Raw genomic sequence first — 21,954 nt, forward strand, 5'->3', positions numbered from 1 at the left:
TTAATTGAGCTTAATTTAGTCTTCTTGTATGGACTTGAACTAACTGTGTGGAAAAGTATTTACTTAATTTAATTAAGTTCACTGGACAAGTTATTTTTTAAGTATTTAGCAAAAACACATGTGGCACGTTAAGGACAACTTCATTCATAGTTGAGTTGAGCAAAGAAGTCTGATCTCACGTTTCTTTTTGTGGAGTGAGTAGGCTTTATACTTTATAATACATTGACTGTTTTGGCTGTGTATTGTGAATACTGAATATAATCTGTGTGTATTTGGACAGATGTTAGACACGTGCACTAGCAGAGAATGAGAGGCAGCGTTCACCCAGCTATTGTACTTGGCTGTTGTTTTCACTCAGGTCCTGCTTCACTGGTCTCCCATGAGAATATGAGCCATAGCAACACAGTCTGTGTTTATGACTGCAGTGACGCTGTCGTAGCATTACCACCTTAGGCTAACACAAAAAGAGCTTCCATTCTTCACTGGAACTAGCACATCTTTCTGCTTTTACATTTAAACACGTTTCTCTGACGATGAGCGTTTAAACCCTATTGTTATATTTCTGAACCCGTCTGAGTGAGCTTTAATGCATAGGTTATCTATTCTGTCTCATAGTTTATAGCATTTAGCTCATGATAACTATTAACAGTCCTTCAGGTGTTAGTACTGTTTGAATGGACTCCCGAAGCCATCACCTGTTACCTGTGACCATATAATCTGAATGTAGATGCTTCTGCATTTGAAAACATTATGGGAGTTGTTCGAGTCACATGACCGACACAATTCATAAACAGTTCCCTCCTCCTTACCTGTGTGCGCCTGTTAGTGTTTGTATAACTAAATGTCTTCCATATAAAGCTCTTTTATGACTAGTTCCATCTGGCTGATGAATATTTAAAACAAGATCATATTACACATTACAAGCTGTTGAATAATTCAGAGAGGCTGATTAGAATGATTTAGGCTTGTAGCATTGACAAACCCTCACATACATTTCAGCAACTTGTTAGGAAGGTCTATCAAATTGAGGTATGTTCTTTGTTGTTTTCATGATTTCAGATTATATATGTATTACTCATAATTAAACCATTTTAATATATAATCCAGGTAATATTAAAACCTCTTTCTTGCACTTTTGAGTTCATACAAGAGAAAAATTGCTTGTTTTATGAAATTCATATTGATGATCTTTTGTACTGGATTTGAATATGGTATCTGAGGAGAAAGTTATAGTTATGGTTATGTAACAAAGTTTTGCATGATTGTTTACTTGTTAAGGGTGCAGTGTTGTATAATATTAATATTAACAGAACTGCTGATGGAGTTGATTTTTCTTTAGTCTTTGAAAGTTACAACTTGTGGTTATTACAGTAAATATGAAATATAAGTATTGAGTGCAACTCTGTAATGTAATGATCTAAAGTATAGATGAGTTAAAATGAGTTGTGGCTGTCCGTGTGTAGAGGTGAGGAGCTGTCAGAGACGGTGAAAGTTAATCTGGAGAAGAGCAGATCAGATGATAGCGACAGGCAATTCAACTCCACTCCACTGACAGATGCTTCAGTGACTCAAAACACATTTGGGCGGCATTAATAAACCATCCATGCTGTCTTACAAACAGCAAGTGACTCACAAATTCTCAGTGCTGACACAGAATTCAAAGAATTTAATGAATGTAGACACTCATTTTGTGTTGTAATATAACAGTTTTGGACATGATTCAGAATTTAAGAATATCTTTTGATTCATGAGAGTGAATGTAAATTGAACATTCAGCAAAGATGTTGAATTAGAAACAGAATTGAAGTAAATTATACTGAAATTAAATTGACTTTGAGGTCAAAGCATTCTTGGAAACTAAGCACTCTCCCACTAAAATATCGAACAATACTACCAGTCAGATGTTTGGAATAATGATTATTTAATGTTTTTGATAAAAGTCTCTAATGCTCTCCAAGGTTGAATTTATTTGATAAAAAAATACAGTAAAAACAATAATATTATAAAGTATTATTACAATTTAAATGAATTGATTTCTTTTAAACCGCTCCTTTAGAAATCATTCTAATATGCTAAATTGCAACATGATAATGATAAGAGCCATTATATATAATTAAGCACTAATAGTAATTGATAATAACTGAGCACCAAATCAGCATATTAGAATGATTTCTGAAGGATCATGTGACACATCACAGGAATACATTACATTTTAAAATATATCCAACATATATCTCAAAAGAAAACTTTTAAATTGTAAAAATATTACTGTTTGTTTGTATTTTTTCAGTAAATAAATGCAGTCTGGGTTACATTTCAAAAACGTAAAAAAAAAAATCAATAAATAAGCAAATTAGTCCAAACTTTTGACAAGCAGTGTGTAAATTAAATAGTTTATATACAGTGCCTTGCGAAAGTATTCATACTCCTTAATTTTTTCACGTTTTGCTATGTTGCAGCTTTATGTTGAACTGCTTTTCTCCCACATCGATTTACACTCTATACACCATAATGACAAAGCAAAAAACAGATTTGTGGCAACTTTGCAAATTTTTTTAAAAATAAAACACTGAAATAAGTACATTGCATAAGTATTCATACCCTTAACTCAGTACTTAGTTAAAGCACCTTTACAGCCTCAAGTCTTTTTGAGTATGATGTCACAAGCTTTGAACACCAGCATCTGGCAATTTTCTGCCATTCTTCTCCTCACCTCTTCACCTCCCAAGCTCTGTCAGCTTGGATGAGGCCTGGCAGACAATTTCAGGTTTCTTCAGAAATATTTGATTGTGTTCAAGCCAAAGCTCTGCCTGGACACTCAAGACCATTCACATTCCCACTCTTGCTGTGTGATTATGGTTATTATCCTGTTGGAAGGTGAACCTTCTGCGCAGTCTTTGGTTATATAGAGATAGCCTTAATGAAAACCCAGTCCAGAGCATTCAGCCTGGACTGGGTTTTCATTGAGGCTGTCTCTGTATTTTGGTGCATTGAGCTTTCCTTCTACTCTGAGTCCCTCAGTCCCAAACAATATGGGTGCTCCTGAGCTAAATTTCAAGTGTCCTAGAAAAGGGTATGAATATTTATGCAATGGAATCATTTCAGTTTTTTATTTCGAATAAATTTGCTAAGCTGTTACAAAGCCGTTACAAAATGCTTTGTCATTATGGTGTATGGAGTGTAGATTGATGTGGAAAAAAAAGTAATTTAAAGCAGTTTAACATTAGTCTGTAACAACTTGTAAAAAATTAAGGGGTATGAATACTTTCGCAAAGCACTGCATGCACTGATTATCAGGTCATATGTTAATTATTTTGCAGCCTGTTTACTGTAACGCAATTCAAATTTTAAAATTAGATTAAATTGTGATTTAAAAGACACTTTCAATTCAATTTTGAGTAGTGCACAACTATAGTATTTGAAGTATTGTAAGTTTGTTGTCCGTTCTGTTGTCCTTGTTTGGCAAATGCGTGTTTCTTCCTAAAAAACGACATTAGTCAAAATTCAGCTGTGCTCTCTACCTTTCCAGAAAATAGATGAGAGGTATGAAATATCCATCTCACACGGCACAGTCACAGCATCCAGCACCCGCTCTAATCGCTCATGCTATTCATAATTCTGTGTGTGCGAGGCTCAGAGCCCCACAGGCAGAACGCCATTTACCTTTTCCACTTCAACGTGACCTCAAAATAAACGCTTCCCTCCCTCAGGAGTCTGTATGAGTGGTAAAATTCATCACATGGCTTGGATATATTAGATTCGGTAGAGCCATTATCATTTATTTAAAAAATCTTGTGAAGGTGAATATGAAATGCAAGCATGTAAAAGTAATACCATCTTCTGCAGTGTAGGTGCAGGTGCTTCAGTTTTTACAAGCCTTTGCTCTCTAAAAAAATGAGATGGGTGGGAGATTAGTGAGGATCATTAATTAGTCGAACATCGTTTAATATTTACCATTACGTGATCATTGATGAGAAAATCTATAGCATCATCACCTCTGTGCTATATATTATTTTTTAATTTATGTTTTACCGCATGCTTGTAATTTACATTATTACGTTATGCTTTTAATTTGTTGTTACACTTTAAGTCAGTATTTTGGCACTGAATCCATTCCAATGTTTTGAACTAAAGCTGGAAATCAGAGCACATTTTGTGCCTCGTTTATCATCACCCCGCGGTGAGGACAGACATCGGTCCCATCGTATTGAGGTCTGTGGTATCTCTCTCCATACCCCTGTAGATTACGTTCAGGAATGTAATCAGAAGGGAAAGTTTTGGACATCTCGACTCTAAATGATAAATGAGAGAGTAGTAGTCCTGAGGTACATGACGGAGTTAATCTCTGTAAAATCCAATCACGGTGAGCTGATTGTGACTTCTTAGAGCACAGTGACGGGAAAGTGGTATCTGAATCCATCAACTAATGCTCTCATGTGCCAGCGTGACACCGGCAGCTATAGACCTTTTTTCTTTTCTTTTGCAAAAAATACACATTTTTTGTTCTGGTTGGAGCACCATGATGACATTTTGTACATCTGAGACTGTTAGTGAGATCTTGAGTGTTTATCGTTGAGGCGATGAGTCAAAGAGAGGTCTTGTTCTCCATGTAAGTACTTACACTGTTGTGATTATAGTGTCTACCTTAATTGCAAACAGAGCTCTTACATTCTTGATTTGCTTGTGGATAAATGTTTTCAGATCCTACCTGTCAGATCACTACCACTGCATTTGTGTAACTGAGTACACGAACTTAAACAAAAATAATGATAACAAGAATGGTGTACCACAAGGCTCAGTCTTAGGTCCTTTTTTGTTTGTTGCATATGCTTTCCCCTATGTGATATATTGCTATTAGGAAATAGAGCATTGACTTTCTTTCTTATGCTACATAAGACATACAGACCATAGCAAAGTCAGAAAGACTGATAATAAATGTAAAAATCTGACACCTGTTACAGAATATCAGCATCACAGCATATCTTTGGTAGCATGATTATGTTTCACCCTTTGCTGCAATTCCTTGAGAAAGAACAGCTGTTTTGACACCTGATATTTCTCAAACGTCAAGCCAAAGTCATAGTCATTCTTTTTTTATGTAAGTCCTGTGTTAAAATTGTGATTGTGATCTAATGCAACCCATTCGCCTGTTTGACTTAACGAAACACATTTTAATTTGATTTTCAAGGCATTTATGGTTATGAATGACATATTATGAAACGACACAAATAACAATAATGTAGTGACCACAAAACCAAAACTGTCTTTTATTTCTACAAATCTAATTCAATGCATTCAGAGGGATGAGTTCAACCAAAAAAAAGGAAATTTCTGTCATCATATATTCTCATATCTTCATGTACTTCCAAAACCTCAATGATTTCCCTCTAACAAATTCAAAAGGAATGATAGCAGGATGTTCACTGTGTCAGGGACTGTCAAGCTACAAAAATGACAAAAGAGCACCATCAAAGTTTAATATAAGTTTTATATTGTAACGTGTATTGCAAGTCTTCTGAAGCCATACAGTAGCTTTAAGTCAGGAGCAGACTGAAAATCTTACCTAAAATGTTCCCTCTGGTGTGCAATTTTTCTTTTGTGCTATTATAAATATGTGTATTTTTTAAAATTAGCACATAGTCGCAAAGCACATGTTTTTCATAGATATGTCAAATCTGGTGTGGCACATTTTGATGTGTGATATTTCAATATATGTCAACGTTAATGAGATGAGACCCATCGCAGATCAGATTATCATTGACTAATGAATCAGTCTTTGTCTCACACAATTGTATTATGTGACTTCAGAAGATGTGAAACATTACACATAATTTATATATTTTTATTGCCCCTTGTGTTATTTTTGCATTTTTAACAGCCACTGGTAAACTTTCATTCTCGGTGAACACTAAATGTGTAAACTATGCTGAAAATCATACAGGTTTGGAATGACATGAGGGTGAGTAAGTGGTGAGAGAATTTTCCTTTTTGTGGTGAACTATTGCATTCACCATAAAGGTGGAGTAACATTACTGACATTTCGAGGGCAAAAAAGCTTTATTTAAAGCACAGTGAATTTGTGTGACCAGCTTGCACTGTGGTCAAGTCTGCATTGGGAAATAACAATTTCACTGGAAACATTTGTAAACATTTGTAAATATGGCCATTCTTTCAAACAAAATTCCTGGTCATGTAGATTCCTATTGAAACAACAAATTTCAGCTTTGAAAAAATGCTCAAAGGGGTCATTGGATGCAAACTTCACTTTTACATGTTTGAACATTAATGTGTGTTGGCAATGTATGTACAAATCTGCCCTATAATGATACAAATCCATGCAGTGGTTTTTAATTAATCTGTAAAAATAATATCCCCTTTGTCAAACCAAGCCGTTCTTAGATGCCTGTCGATGTGGTGTCAGACTGACAGAGGCCGCTCCCACAACAGTTGATTGACATGAGCGTCTTAGCTCAGATCAGCTGTAACGGTCCTACCTCCATTGTTTCGATGCCAGAGCAGGGATGACAAGAATATTTAGACAAGAATATCTCAGACTGAGCGATTGAGGTGTTGTGTTGCCGGATGTAATAATGAACATAGTGGTCGTCATTTACTCCCGACATCTGAGCCGCTGAAGATGCAGTGGATTACATTTGTTTGTGAAAGGAATGCGCCTCCCGATCTATATAAATGCGTCTACGTTTGCACAAATCATTCGTGATCCAGCTTCACCTACCAGAAGTGAATATAAGTTTTTTTTATGAATCTTTGCGATCACCTTTCCTAATAACGTGCTAGTTAGCAAGTTTCACGACTAAACGCGGCTAAATGTGGCTAAAGTAAACAGGCTCGTCACTCCACAGAGAGAAGAGGGGGCGGGGCAAGCAGAGTTCATTTGCATTTAAAGGAAAAATCCATCAGAATGGGATGATTTTTGCAGAGCTGATTTTGACAAGGTAAAAAGGGTGTTGTTTTACACAACCATTGAGAATTTTCAACCAAAGTATATTATAGACTTTTCATTAAGACTCTAAGGAATCATATCAACTTGTGGAAAATGGGCATCTGATGACCCCTTTTTAAATGGTAAATGTGACTTTTGATGAATAGATTGTTTGTTAACATCATGAGAAACATAATTCAACTTCAAATATGTCTTCTAAGTACATAAAAATGTGTGAGGATGTTGAATTAAATCTATGCTTTGAATTGTACTGTTCAGGAGGTCTTTCTATGGACTGTATCCCTACAAGTCAAGCATGATCGGTCTGGAGTCACTTGCAGATCCATCATCTGATTGGGACATTGTGGAAACAATTGGGAAAGGAACCTATGGCAAGGTCTACAAGGTCATCAATAAGAAAGATGGAAGTCAAGCAGCCGTGAAAGTTTTGGATCCCATTAATGTGAGTCATTGTTGAAGATTTTCTTCATTGTGGCATCTCTTCTGTGTTCAGTGTATTGCAACGGTGTCCTCATTCCGATGTGAACACATGGAAACCGTTACTTCCATGTTTTACCCTTTGTTTTTTATTCTTCCCTTGAGAGTCTTAAACCTTGATAGACTCAATAGATTCAAAAGGGGGCAGTGTGACATTACTATTCAATAACGAATATGAAACGTGCTGAAAATGTACTGTGAATATAAATAACCTTTGTCTCCGTTCTCTAGTCAACGCAATTAATTCATTTTAGGAATGAAGACTCTTAACAGTATTTTCAGTGATTTAGAAACCAAACAAAAACAGAAAGAACATCTTTAAAGGCGTTTCTTCTCCTCTTGTCCTCTCAGAATCCCAGTCACACTAACAGAGTAAGTGGATGTTCTTCCTAAATTTCCCCCACAGATATTGTCATTGATTTGTGGAAAACTTGTCAGGATGTTTTATTTTTATGCCTAACGCTGATATTCCCCATGCATTGTGATGTCATTAGTGCTGCTTGATCCCCCATAACCCCCTGCTGCACAGTACATGCATGGCTGCCTTCATTGTACCATCGAATGCCCTGCTGATCATACAAGCACATGCACGAAAGCTTGGGAGCGTTTATACATCCTTTTCGTTATCATCTATGCTGACATGTTGTCTTTGTACTGTATATGATAGCTTTTTTCAGTCAGCAGTAGTTTTCAATCATTTCTAGCTTCAGTTAAGTACAGTCCATGTTGTTAGTTGTAGAATCTCATAAGAACACAATGTCATTACATACAACAAATGCACATTAGGGCGCTGTTTTGTTTACTCACTTATATGATTAATGCAGTTGTGCTAATGGTTTTGTCAGGATGTGGATGAGGAGATTGAAGCGGAGTACAACATCCTGCGCTCGCTGTCCAACCATCCCAATGTGGTGAAGTTCTTTGGCATGTTCTACAAAGCAGACGAGCTCTCTGGAGGGCAGCTATGGCTTGTTCTGGAGGTAAAATTCTTTATCAGAGCTTGGTTTTGCATTTTTATTTGCATTATCCATAGGAAATAGTTGCTAGAAGATTTTCAGGAGAGTGGCGTTGGCAAGTAACTGTTGAGTCGTGATGCATCTTTTTGATAATGCATTTGTGAGCACTATTCATTTCTATCATAACTTTGAGTAAAACTTCACAGCTTTAAAACTCAATTCATACACAACTAAGATTTCGGTGTGGACATTCACTTATATTCATTATATATAAAATCATAAATTTAGGCTTAAGTATTTAAGTCTGTATGGAAAAGCACAGACATTCTTAGAAATATTCCATGTTCAACGAAAGAAACTAAGCTATAAAACTTAATTCATACACCACTGAGATTTCGGTGTGGACATAAAGGTTATATTCACTTATATTCATTGTATATTTTGGAGTTTGGAAATCTTACCCGTTTCTTGTCTTTTTAATTTATGCATGACAAATATGCATCAAATGAAGTGTGATTAAAATGGATGAAAATTTTATATGAAATTTAAATGAAATTAAATAAATAAATTTATTAGGCCTAAATATTTAATTAAGTCTGTATGGAAAAGTGCAGCACAGACATTCTTAGAAATATTTTATTTCATGTTTGATGAAAGAAACTAAAGAAGCTTTAAAACTCAATTCATACACAACTGAGATTTCAGTGTGGGCATAGATCAAAATGTTTTGGTGGTATTACAGCAAACTGTTTGCAGAAAATCTTTCATTAGCTTCAAAATCTCATTGAAGTATATAGATAAACCCAATGTAAACAAAAGCTTTACAAAGCTACTGAGGAGGGAAAGATTTTCAATGAATAACAAGTTATATTTTGAATTATTCCTCACACAGATTGGCCCTGATTAGAGCTAATAAATATTTAAGCCTAAATATACAATTTATGTATTTGAATTACATATAAAATTTCCATCCATTTGGATTACGCAGTTTAAATACACCAACTTTATATATTTATCATCGGTAAATTCAGTTTGTTTAGATTTCATGCATTGTATCACAGCAAGCCATATTTTAATCATGTTCACACTTTTAACTGAATAAACATCATTGTTTTCCCAATTCACACAATCATAGATTCAAATAGTAATAAAATATGCCATTATATATAGATATTGGAATTTGAAAATCTTACCTTTATCCTTATCTTTTCATTCATTAGTTTATTTGTGTCGTTAAAATGGATGAAAATTTTATATGTAATTTAAATCAATTAAATAAATAAATACATCTTACAAATCTATATTTAGGCCTAAATATTTACTTTAGGTCTGTATGGAAAAGTGCAGCAGAGACATTTTTAGAAATATTTAATTCCATGTTCTATGAAGGAAAGTAAGACTGTATGTTTGGAACTACATGAAGCTGACTAAATGAAATTTGTTTGGCTTAACTATTTAATATGTATGTATAATATTATGTCTGACATTATAATATTAGTACTGACAATAGTAACGCTGAATAAAAATGCTGCATGGTGTTTTTGTTATTTTATGACTGATAAAAAAAGTGCTGAAGCCCTACTAATGTAGTTTCAGTTGTTTGGTTGCCCTCTTCTCTGTAACCGCATTTATCGTTTTTTCTCTCTTCCGTTCCTCATTACTTTCCCTCTCTGTCTGGCATTTCTCTCTGTTAGTTGTGTAATGGGGGTTCAGTAACTGACCTGATAAAGGGTTTGCTGATGAGGGGAAAACGTCTTGAGGAGCCCATCATCTCCTACATCCTGTATGGAGCGCTTTTGGTGAGATACACACACACACAGATACAGAAACACACACACACACACACAGACTGAAGTAATCTGCTCGCCCCAGCACAGGGAACGCTGCCTCAGCGCTCTGACTGTGCCAGAGTAGTTATTTTGGGCTGTGATAGTGAAGAAAGACAGAGGGTGTCCAGCTGTAGACTTTAGGAGCCGATCAGAGGCAGTCTGGCCTTCAGGCCCAACTTACTGACTCAAGTTTCTCTTGCTTTATTTTCAGGGTCTTCAGCATCTTCACAACAACAGAATAATTCACCGTGATGTGAAGGGCAACAACATCCTCCTCACTACAGACGGCGGAGTCAAACTGGTGGACTTCGGTAATGGCTACTGCTGTTTCTCTGCAGAGAGAAGATAATTTCATTTTGATTTAGAGAGCTTTATATACATTTTTTCTTCCCATACAACGATGGTTCATAGTGACAATGTTTGTCAAGCTCCAAAATGGACAACGTACTACTTTGGAGCAACATAAAACATTTTAATTTTTAACTATACTTATAATGGGACACTTAACAGACATTGAAACCAAAGTACAGTACATAACAAACAAAAAGTGTATTTATGGTGATTTATGGTGCTAATTCTGCACTGTGGTTCATGAGTTATCAGCTAAATGGTACTAAGTTGAGGTGGAGCTGTTCAGTCATCTGTGTGCTTTGCCAAACACACCCTCACACACCCTGGGCTGATCATGTGAATGGGGTTCAGTGATGTCCTGCATAGAAAGTATGCGTGAGGGGGAGACGGGGTGGGTGTGAGACGACTGATTCCTGTCTGCCTGAGGCGTGTTTGTCCCGCGTACATGTGAGAAAGAAGTGGATCCCTGCTGGGAAGCAAAATGCCCTCATCATTTAATGCTGCTGAATGCCAGCCGCCCACTCCCTGCCCTAATGTCACGTCAGATTATTTGCCCCCTTCTAAATGTCTAAAGAAGTGTTATTTGGTCCTGCTTGAGAAATAACTGTACAGTTATTGTTTATTATCACAGATGTTCACAAATTTAGTAGAAAAAATCACAAGCAAAATAAACTTATTAAGCTGTGATTCTGACACATAAGGTCTCTGATTCTTTTTAGGTGTCTCTGCTCAGCTGACGAGTGCCCGTCTACGCCGAAACACATCAGTGGGAACCCCGTTCTGGATGGCTCCTGAGGTCTGTCCTGTCATAAAAATACTACCTTACGCTCTTTATTTCTGCCTTTCTGTCTCTTGCTAGTCAACACCTGTTTCTTTTTTTTGTTGAAGTACAAAGTGTGCATACAGAAATGGATAGTTTACACAAAAATTAAAGTTCTGTTACAATTCATTCACCTTCATGTCACACCAAACTCCAATGTTTAACTTAAAGAAGAAGTCCACTTCAAGAACAACAGTTTACAAATAATTTACTCACCCCCTTGTCACCCACGATGTTCATGTCTTTCATTCTTCAGTCGTAAAGAAATTATGTTTTTTGAGGAAAACATTTCAGCATTTCTTTCCATGGAATGGGTATGGTGCCCCGATTTTGAACTTCCAAAATGCAGTTTAAATGCGGCTTCAAATGATCCCAAATGCGGTTGTAAACAATCCCAGCCGAGAAAGAAGGGTCTTATCTAGTGAAACGATCGGTTATTTTAATAAAAATAATACAATTTATATACTTTTTAATGCCAAATGCTCATCTTGTCTTACTCTGCCTGGACTGTTTTTGTTCCTGTTCATGACAGTTAGGGAATGTCGAAAAACTCCCATCTCATGTTCTCCCTCAACTTCAAAATCGTCCTATATCACTGTTTTACCTTTTTTGTTAAGGGTGTTTGATCTTCTTTGTATGTTCACTTTGCAAAGACTGGGTCGGATGATTTTGAAATGATTTTTGAAGTTGAGGGAGAAAATACGGTCAGAATTTTTCGACATACCCTAAACTGTCTTGAGTCAGAATACACAGAGTTCAAGGACTGCAATGCAAGACGAGCGTTTGAGAATAAAAAGTATTTAAATTGTATTTTTTTTTATGTAAATTGAAATTGAATTTTTTCGCTAGATAAGCCCCTTCTTCCTCGACTGGGATCGTTTACAGACACATTTGTGATTGTTTGAAGCCCATTTAAACTGCATTTTGGAAGTTCAAAATCAGGGCACCATATCAGTCCATTATATGGAGAAAAATGCTGAAATGTTTTCCTCAAAAAACATAATTTCTGTACGTCTGAAGAAAAAAAAGACATGAACATCTTGGATGACAAGGGGGTGAGTACATTATCTGTGAATCTTTGTTTTGAAAGTGGACTTCTCCTTTAATGTTTGGGTTGCTCTTCTCTGCACAATAAAAGTGAATTCAGTGTGATTTCTATTCAGATATGACATGTCAACATGTCTTTGATATTGTTGTCTTTGCAAAGGGTCTTTGCAAAGGGTCAGTTGCGACTTAGTTGCGACGTAAATGCTCTGCATTGCTTTACCAGGTGAGCTACTGAGCAAGTTTACTTCAACAATATGGAAACCATACGGACCTGGTTATGTGATGCAAATGTCAAAATGTATAATTACAAATCTTTACTACGTTAAAAGTGTTTTGAGGTCATATTTTGGAAGGAATCATACAAAAATAAGTCTTTACTGATTGATAATCTGCCCCTCCATTCATAATTTGTATAGAAAGGAATAGAAGTTGTAGGCGTTTTACTACAACTAGTGTTCATTTCAGTTGTAAACCGTATTTACAGTGTAGTGAACTGTATTTACAGGTATGTTTTTACAGTTTTGCAAAAAAGGCAGAGGTACGTTATCACACAGCTTGATACAATATATACATTTGGATATATATAAGTACAGGGGTGTCCAAACTCAGTCCTGGAGGGCCACTGTCCTCCTCCACCTTGTTGTGGAGGGGTGCTGCACTTTGAAGGACAGCAGCCCTGCAGGAGCAGAATTTGACATCCCTGTATAGTATATATAACTAACTATAAACAAGTCAGTTTGAGCTTTATTGTCATTCTGCTACATGTGTAGACATATAGTGGAACAAAATGTCATGTCTCACAGGACCATGATGCTACAAACCAGTTAAACATAAATATAAACACAACAATAGATGTTTACCCACATACATACAGTGTACTCATGTAAAAAGATAAATACTACATAGTAAATCTCAACCTCTTAATTATTTATAAAATGTAAACTACATTATCGCCCAGCTCTAATCTACCAAATGTAACTGTTAAAATAATCTAAACATTAACATCATGATTATGTGTAAAGCCGCACTGAAACTGATCTCTGATCTCTATTGCGAAAGCCCTATAGAAATACATTTAACAGTAAACCTATGCTGATTATTTTATTTCTAATAGATGCTTTTGTGCGTAGTTGTATTTACTCTACTCACTGAAACAATCTGTGTTCCTTTAACCTGTGAGTAGATTTACTATAGCTTTATGAAAAGTGTGTATCTTAATGCTTAGTGTGTTTTTGTGTTTATGCATTAGCAAGCTATCTAACAGAGATGTGTGTGTGTGCCTTTATGTGTGTGGGTCGTGTGAAGGTTAATAGCCGAGCGCCGCTCTGTGAGAGTGAAATAAAGCGAGGTGATGGGGCCAGTGGGGGAGGCCCCTCAGGGCCAATTAAAATACAGTCTAAATTAAACGCTCGGCAATATGCCGATTGGCCACAGTGTTTCTGACACACTGATTTAATGCTGGAGAACAACATAATTGTTGCGATTATTATGGTAGAGTAATGATTAAATATCACGAACATTGGTTAACTGGAGCTGAAATAAAATTAGTTTAATTGAGAAAATGATTCAGCTAAATTCATATTGCATAAATGAGCTTATTTAATAATTAAACCATATAATAATGAAACTGATATGAATCCCTTCAATACTTAAATTGACTTGGAGGCATGTCAGGTTTAAAAGCCTGAAGATGTCAGTTATATTTCTTGCAAGTATCAAATGTTTCTACTAGAATTCCTTTGGGGACACAAATACAAAGGAGTCAATAGTTGACATACTAATGTAAATGAATGTAGGTTGTGTAACTCATAATAATAATTTTATAAAAAATATAATGAGTTTCTTATTGTTGTTTCTGCACCATTTTTTTTGTATTTTCAGTATACATGCATGTGAGATATTACTAGAGTCTTCTAACCGAGGTTTGTGAAGTTTGTTTCCTATTGACAGAGTGATCATGATGGCCTATGTGTCTATGATACCTTGGTGCAGGTGATAGCATGTGAACAGCAGTATGACTACTCGTATGACGCCCGCTGTGATGTGTGGTCTTTGGGCATCACTGCCATAGAGCTGGCGGACGGAGACCCACCCCTGTCCGAGATGCACCCAGTCAAAGCGCTCTTCAAAATACCACGGTAAGACACCAGGGGGAGCTATACACACACTGCACTCACAAAAATCTGGGAAGCATGAGGAAATAGAGGGAGGAGTTGATGGAAATGGAGATAGACAGGAGAGATTGTGGAAGAAGTGGAAATAGGAATGAAAAACAGCCAAAGAGAGAAGGAGAGACAGGAAATACCTCATAATTCTCATTCACATAAGCGCTCTAACTGAGAGTGATGCGACTCACTGTCAGCAGATTGGAAAAAACAAAGCAACCAATGAAACACACGCACACACATAGTATGTTTTATATAGTATAATTGTGTGTAGTATGAATGTAATCTGAATGTACTACATATATATTTTGTCCTGTAACCTACCAGCGTCAGTTGTGTTACTGCCATTCATAAATCCTTTCCGTGGCCTCATGGGATGGTAAAGTGGGATGCACATTTCAGAATTTCACTGGAAATAGTAGGTCATCCCAAGACTTTTTGCATACTGTTTTAGGAATACTGTGAATTCAAACATACTCTGTTCTCATATTGTTTTGCCTACTATATAGTAGGGAGGTATGGGTTTTTTAGAGGCAGCCTGGCTGTTTTTGCGACTGCACCTTTAAGACTTCTATATGGAAATGACCTCTCTCATGATTGGCTAATTTTTGTTTACCGCATTATACATCAGGCTGGGCCAAGTTGCTGAATACTGAATAGGTGTGGATGTGCAAATGTGCGGTTTAATGAACTGGTTGTGTTGTCAATACTGTGAACATTTCTTTTAGCGAGTATTTTTAGTAAATGGCCCATCCTGACTTGACTGAAGCTTTGTGTGGTGAATGTTTTCAGTGTGTGAATGTTTACAATGAAATGACTCTTTAAAGTGTGAACTGGCACATTGGTGCTTTATTCAGTGGAATATTCCACTGTGCTCTTCGACATGCCTGGTGATTTCCCAGTTCACCCTCATTTAGCTTGACTGTTTCATCGTTACAGAGTCAGGACATCTTGCGTGTCACAATATTCTGATTAACAATGAACTAAAAGAGCTTTGATGAGAATCTGACCTTCTGCCATCTTTATGATCACACTATTATCACCCAGAATGCATAGTGGATATGTACTCTGATTGCAATTTGCATTTGAGATTAGCTACCCTCCCTTCCCCATTGTCATTTAGATGAGGCTGACGCTCATGTTATCTGCCCCGCTCCAGGCCTGAAGGGATGGGCCGCTTGCTGTCAGGACGCACACCTTTATGACACTAACACGACAGCACTTAGCACAATTTTCTCCATGACGTAGAATGCACATTATATATTATACAATATATATTTAATACTGCCTACTTTTCAGTAAAAAACAGTAACAAGTAAAAGAAAAACACCAGGGTAACTATAGTGTACTAAAAAAGAAAAAGGAAACAAAATACAAGCAAAAAATAAATAAATAAATAAAATTATATAACCTGAATATAACCTAAATATATATCTATATAACCTGATGTACTGAAATAACTAGAACTGAAATAATATTAAGAAAAAACTATATAAATATTTGGACCCACTTGATTAACTATTTTGCTTACATTTAAATTAATCATTTGATACAATGCATTTACATGTACTACTGTACATATTTATGCATTGCATTTATATTTACAAATACCTTCCTGTAATTACATCTGTAATTTACACTGTCAGCCAATCTTTACCCCTTAACCCATCCTTAAACCTAACCATTTTAAACATACTTTATTTATTTATTATTTATACTAATTGTTCAGTTTGGCATTTAGCTTGCATTATAATTCTAATCATATAATTAGTATTTCATGTGGACTGTTTAATCCTATATTTTTCATATATACTGAATATTGTAAGATTTGTGTATTTGTACCAGTGTTGTAGATGTGCTTTAATGCTGCTTGATGTTTTGATTATGAATGCTGTATATGAGAGATGATAATGTTAGAATACTGTTTCATATAGTTTATGCCTGAGTGCAATAATCATGTATAGTATCTACACCATCAGGACGTGCTTTAAAATGATCCCTCTACTTTTTCACCCACCTGTCTCTCCCCCTCTATCTTTTGCTTCTACCTTCCTTTTCTTTCTTTTTTTTTCAAATGAAATTAGATATTTGGGCCGGGGCGCATAAATCAGATGCGTGGGACCTTTAGCGCAGCAACGGGTGAATAAATCAGTGTTGGTGTGTGTACTGGGGCGTGAAATGATTCTGTTAACGTGTCATCTGTCCGGGCCGGCGTTCCCACCATCAGCCCGCTCTCAGACGGAGAGATTACGAGGGGGCGTGGAACGATCGGAGCCTGTCAGTGCCAAATGTTTGACTCGTGATGAAGGACATCAGAGGGAAGTGAATAGCTGCTTATACACAAGGCTGCACAATTCCCAACCTGAATACCATTACTGGAGCTCAAGCTAACACACTTTTCTCACTGACATACAGTACAAGGACTCCTGGGTTTTTAATTAAGGCTTAATCATTTGTACAGTGTCTTGCGAAAGTATTCATACCCCTTCATTTTTTTCATGTTTTGTTATGTTGCAGTTTTTTTTTTTTCACATTAATCTACACTTCATACACCATAATGACAAGGCAAAAATAGAATTGTCACATCATCGTAAATGTATTAAAAATAAAAAACACTAAAATAAGTGCATTGCATAAGTATTCATACCCTTAACTCAGTACTTAACTGAAGCACCTTTATGATGCGACAAGCTTTGAACATCAGCATTTGCCAATTATTTGCCATTTTTCTCCTCACCTCTTCACCTCTCAAGCTCTGTCAGATTGGATGGGGACAGACGCACATTTTTGGGTTTTGATTTTTATTTGATTGTGTTCCAAGCCCAGGCTGGGCCACTCAAGGACATTCACAGAGTTGTCTGGACTGCGTTTTTATTAAGGCTATCTCTATATTTTGGTGCACTGAGTTTTTCTTCTGCTCTGACAAGTCCTTTAGTCCCCTGCCTCTGAAAAACAGCCCCACAGCATGAGGCTGCTACCACCACATTTTACTGTTGGGACGGTACTCTGCAGGTGATGAGCAGTGCCTGGTTTCCTTCAAACATGTCGCTTGGAATTGAGGTTCATAAGGTCAGGGAATCTTGTTTCTCAGTTTGAGGGTCCTTTAGGTGATTTTTTTTTTTTACAAATGGCAAGTGTGTTTTCATGTGTGTTCACCGAGGAGGGGGTTGAGTTTTGCCACACCACCATAAAGCCCATGTTGTAGTGTTGCAGTGATGTTTGGCCTTCTCTAGGTTTCTCCTATCTCCACATATGATCATGGAGCTCAAATAGAGTGACCATCAGCTTCTTGATCACCAATCTAACCAAAGCCCTTCTGCATTGAATGTTTAGTAGCTCTAGGAAGAGTCCTGGTTGTTTCAAACCTCTTCCATTTAAGGGTAATGGGATACTACATGCTTCTGTGAAACTTCAATGCAGCAGAACTCTTCCACAGATGTGTGGCTTGATGCAATCCTGTCTCTGAGCTCTCTTTTTTTTTTTTTTGACCTTAGGGTTTGGTTTTTGCTCTGATGTGCATTTTCAGCTGTTAGACCTTTTATTAAGATGTGTGCCTTTCCAAATCATACACATTCAATTGAATCAGCCACAGGTTAACTTCACTCGAAGTGTAAATTTCAACTGTTCCAGATAAGGGTATGAATACTTATGCAATGGAATCATTTAAGCTTTTTATTTTTAATAAATTTGCAAAGATGTTAAAAACCTGTCTTTTGCTTTGTCATTATGGTGTATGGAGTGTAGACTGATTTGGGAAAAAGTCATTTAAAGCAGTTTAACATAGGGCAGCAACATTAACAAAATGTGAAAAAAAGAAGGGTATGAATACTTTCCCAAAGCACTGTTTTACTGGAAATATTCGAAGTCTGAGCTAGCTGTGGTGTATTGAATCCACTGCACCTAATAAAGCTCATGTTTACCCTTGACATATTTTATAATGATTAGCTAAAATCTGTATTTCAATTACATCATTAAGGTGCGGTCGCATTAGTAATATTTCAGCGAAAAGTTTGTGGGCAAAAAAAGTCCATTGTCAACAATGTAGCTATATACAAAGCACAACACCGAAATGACTCTCAAACCATGCAGCTTTGTGTTGGTCAACGCAGTGAATTCACATGACCAACTTGAACATGAGTGAAATCTGCATGGGCAAGTTCTTCATCCTCCCAAATGCACAGATGACATGACTGGATTTTGCATGCCAATTTTCCTGCAAATCACTAGTGCTTTGAAATATTGTTACTAAGGAATGTAAGCATTAATGCTAAACTAAGTTACTTTAATGTTGTTTGTATCACAACAAAGTAATGTATGATGAAGTTGCAATTTAGCATATTTAAAATATATTAATATTAAACAACAAGGTTAATATAATTAAGTACTTTACATGTGCTTCACTATGTTAGTCAACACATCAAAATAAGTACTTTTTAAAACACAACAAATGATTACTAAATCATTGATTTTAAATGTACTTTACAGTTGACACTATTACAAAGTGCTTCTTTTAAACGTGTATTTAGGTGTGTTAAAGTGTGTTTTTTTTAAGTGGCCTTATCTGCAAGTACAGTTCAAAATCCATGTGACTAACGTTGTGAAAAGAAGTGCACTTAATTGTATTAAATGTGCACAGCTAATTGACTTAAAAAAATAAAACATATATTGCACACTTCCATCATGTACTGTTAAGTACTGCATTAGCCAGCTGCTGTTGAGATGAATGTTAATAGATGTACACTAATATATTACACAGATATTACAGATTTGTATGGTTCTTGTCAAGCCTATTAACTGGCTTAACCATTGCCTTAAAAAATTCTGCAAAACAGTCTGGACACGGACAACTTGGAAAGTCACATTAGTCACATTTTGTCTTTTTTTTTTAACCACACTGGCAAAACAGTGACAGTGTAGCATGTACATGGAAACATGTACAGTAAAACATATACCATCAGTCTTTCATATGTCCCGTTTCTATTTTTTTACTTTCTGTGTTTAGCTGGTGGCAGGACTTTGCCTTCATTTCCACTTGTCTACAAATAATTTTATCAGCATGGCTGGCCACTAGGAGGTTGAGGAATTGTGGAGTCTTTTGTATGTGGCAGATTAGTATTGACAAAATGTCTGCCATGTCATTTATCATCAGAAGCCAGCGCGGCCACAGCGTTTGTGTTGGAGTCATGTTTGCGTGTCCATCTGAGGCTGTTTTTACCTACTGAAGTGAATGCTCTTACTGAACAGAGTGCAGTGACATTACATGAATGTAAATCAGCATTGATAGTACATGCAAAAAGAGTGTGAGAGGTTAGATTTCGGGGTAGACAGAGAATTAAAATAATAATTTGGCTTAATAGGAGTCAATGGAAATTGTTATCATCATGAGAAACATGAGAAACAAACTGTGTGTGTCATAATATCAAGATGGATGAAGTGAATTTCCACAGTCTGATGTTTATCATAAATCTCTTTTCGGTGAATGACATGCTGGTGTGTTTTTCAACTCAACGGACAGATGCTAATCTGTGTTTCAGATTTTGATTTAATATACAAACTCATCAATATATGTTTTTTTTCTTACATTTTCATGTAATATTTATAGATCAGTGCTTCTCAACTAGGAGGCTGTAGGGCCCTCTAGGGGCCCTTAGTAAACTTTCAAGGGGTCACAGAATGACTTACAGTTATTCAAACTATTTATATATGTATTAAGATAATATAACAATTAAAAAGCTAAAAAACACAAAAACAACTTTTTATTTAAGAAAGACATTTTTGAAACTTCTGGAATCACACAATGAATTGTGCTTAATATATAGTTAATATATTTAATGTATTTTCAGTAAATCTGCTTTGAAACGTACATGTATTTTGAAAGTATATAAGTAAATGTGAGTTTATTCAAATCTGTATGATTTTTTGGTTTTTGTGTCTTCTGTCTTCAGAGGAGCATAAAAGGGGAAATTAAGCAGTATGTATAGCCTCCAGAAACAACTTATGCACTGTACGTTTTCTAAAACCAAATTCTTTAATGTGAAATGTCAAATTACTGTAATGTGAAAACAGTCCATTTATTGTAGTAATTAGGATCCAATAAACATTAAAAAACACTGCAATTCGAAGTGTTTTATTTAAATCAGTATGTAAAGGAATAGTTCACCCAGAAATGAATCCAAGATGTAGATGAGTTTGTTTGTTCATTGGAACAGATTTGGAGAAATGTAGCATTACATCACTTGCTCACCAATGGATCCTTTGCAGTAAATGGGTGCCGTCAGAACGAAAGTACAAACAGCTGATAAAAACATCACAATAATCCACAAGTAATCCACACCCATCAATAAAAAGCAAAAATCTGTGTGTTTGTAAGAAACAATTCCACCATGAATGTATTTTAACTTTTTTATTACTGTCGCTTCTGGTTAAAATATGGGTCCTCTATCCATAATAATCCTTTCTCACTTTGCAACGCGTTAATTGATGAACTGGAGTCATGCTGTTTACTTGTGCATTATTTTATCAGCTTTCATTTTGACGGCACCCATTCACTGCAGAGGACCCATTGGTTAGCAAGTGATATAGTGCTATAATTCTACAAATCTGTTTCCATGAAGAAACAAACTCATTTACATTTTGCCCTAGGAGGGGCAATACATTTTCAGCAATGCTAATTTGTATATTTAACAACTACAAAATACTTTAAAATGAGACAATACCCCATTTTCTTGGCCCTGAAAATAGGCTTCATTATGTTTACTTAAAAGTAAAATTTTTATTTTATTTCTGATTTTGGGTTGAAGTACAGCCTAGATGTGTACTTGACAGGTTTTATGAGATTCACACTTACATCAATGTATATAAATCTATCTATCTCTTCCTTCCTCTGTTTGTGTCTTGCATGTCATCTACAGCGTGACAAACTGATGTTGTGAGTAACATGGCTGAAAGCGTGACTGTTTGCCAGTCAGAGTTTAATGGCTCTGCGGCTAGATTAGAATAAACCGAGCGTGTTTACATCCTGTTTGCGTGTGCTCGCGAACACCCAATGAGGGTGAATACCACGGCAGAATTTACCCAGCACAATAGGAGCGCCATCAGCGACGTTGCCTTCACTTTGTTATGTATAAGCAGCTCTCTACAGCACTGCAACATCAAGGCGAGCGTGTGGCTGCAGGCACGCATTATATTTTGCATTGAAGGAGTCGGTTATTTTCCTTTGATGTGTTCTTCAGAGAGGACGGCCTGTCTGAATATCTATCAAAGCACCCAGTGACTTAGAGCAGCGCAGAATGACAGATTACGGTGGAAAAAAGAAAACTGTGTTTAACAGGGGTTGGTTTATATG

The 21,954-nt window shown here is 36.2% G+C and overlaps 1 protein-coding gene across 1 annotated transcript; it reads left to right on the top strand.

Annotated features, from left to right (window-relative positions):
* Positions 1 to 1,002: 1,002 nt before the first annotated feature.
* myo3b (myosin IIIB) lies at positions 1,003 to 14,586 on the top strand. The gene is made up of 7 exons (XM_051118953.1): positions 1,003 to 1,029; positions 7,223 to 7,406; positions 8,287 to 8,421; positions 10,092 to 10,196; positions 10,438 to 10,537; positions 11,297 to 11,373; positions 14,437 to 14,586. The coding sequence occupies exons 2-7, from the start codon at positions 7,260 to 7,262 to the stop codon at positions 14,584 to 14,586; spliced, it is 714 nt and encodes a 237-aa protein (XP_050974910.1). The 5' UTR covers positions 1,003 to 1,029; positions 7,223 to 7,259.
* Positions 14,587 to 21,954: the final 7,368 nt, after the last annotated feature.

Source organism: Labeo rohita, chromosome 9 (assembly GCF_022985175.1).
Source record: "Labeo rohita strain BAU-BD-2019 chromosome 9, IGBB_LRoh.1.0, whole genome shotgun sequence".
Classification (NCBI taxonomy): domain Eukaryota; kingdom Metazoa; phylum Chordata; class Actinopteri; order Cypriniformes; family Cyprinidae; genus Labeo; species Labeo rohita.

Coding starts and splice junctions, on each gene's coding strand:
- myo3b (XM_051118953.1), top strand. CDS start 7,260: ATGATCGGTCTGGAGTCACTTGCAGATCCATCATCTGATTGGGACATT. Junction 7,407..8,286: donor AAGTTTTGGATCCCATTAAT/GTGAGTCATTGT, acceptor TGGTTTTGTCAG/GATGTGGATGAGGAGATTGA. Junction 10,197..10,437: donor TCCTGTATGGAGCGCTTTTG/GTGAGATACACA, acceptor CTTTATTTTCAG/GGTCTTCAGCATCTTCACAA.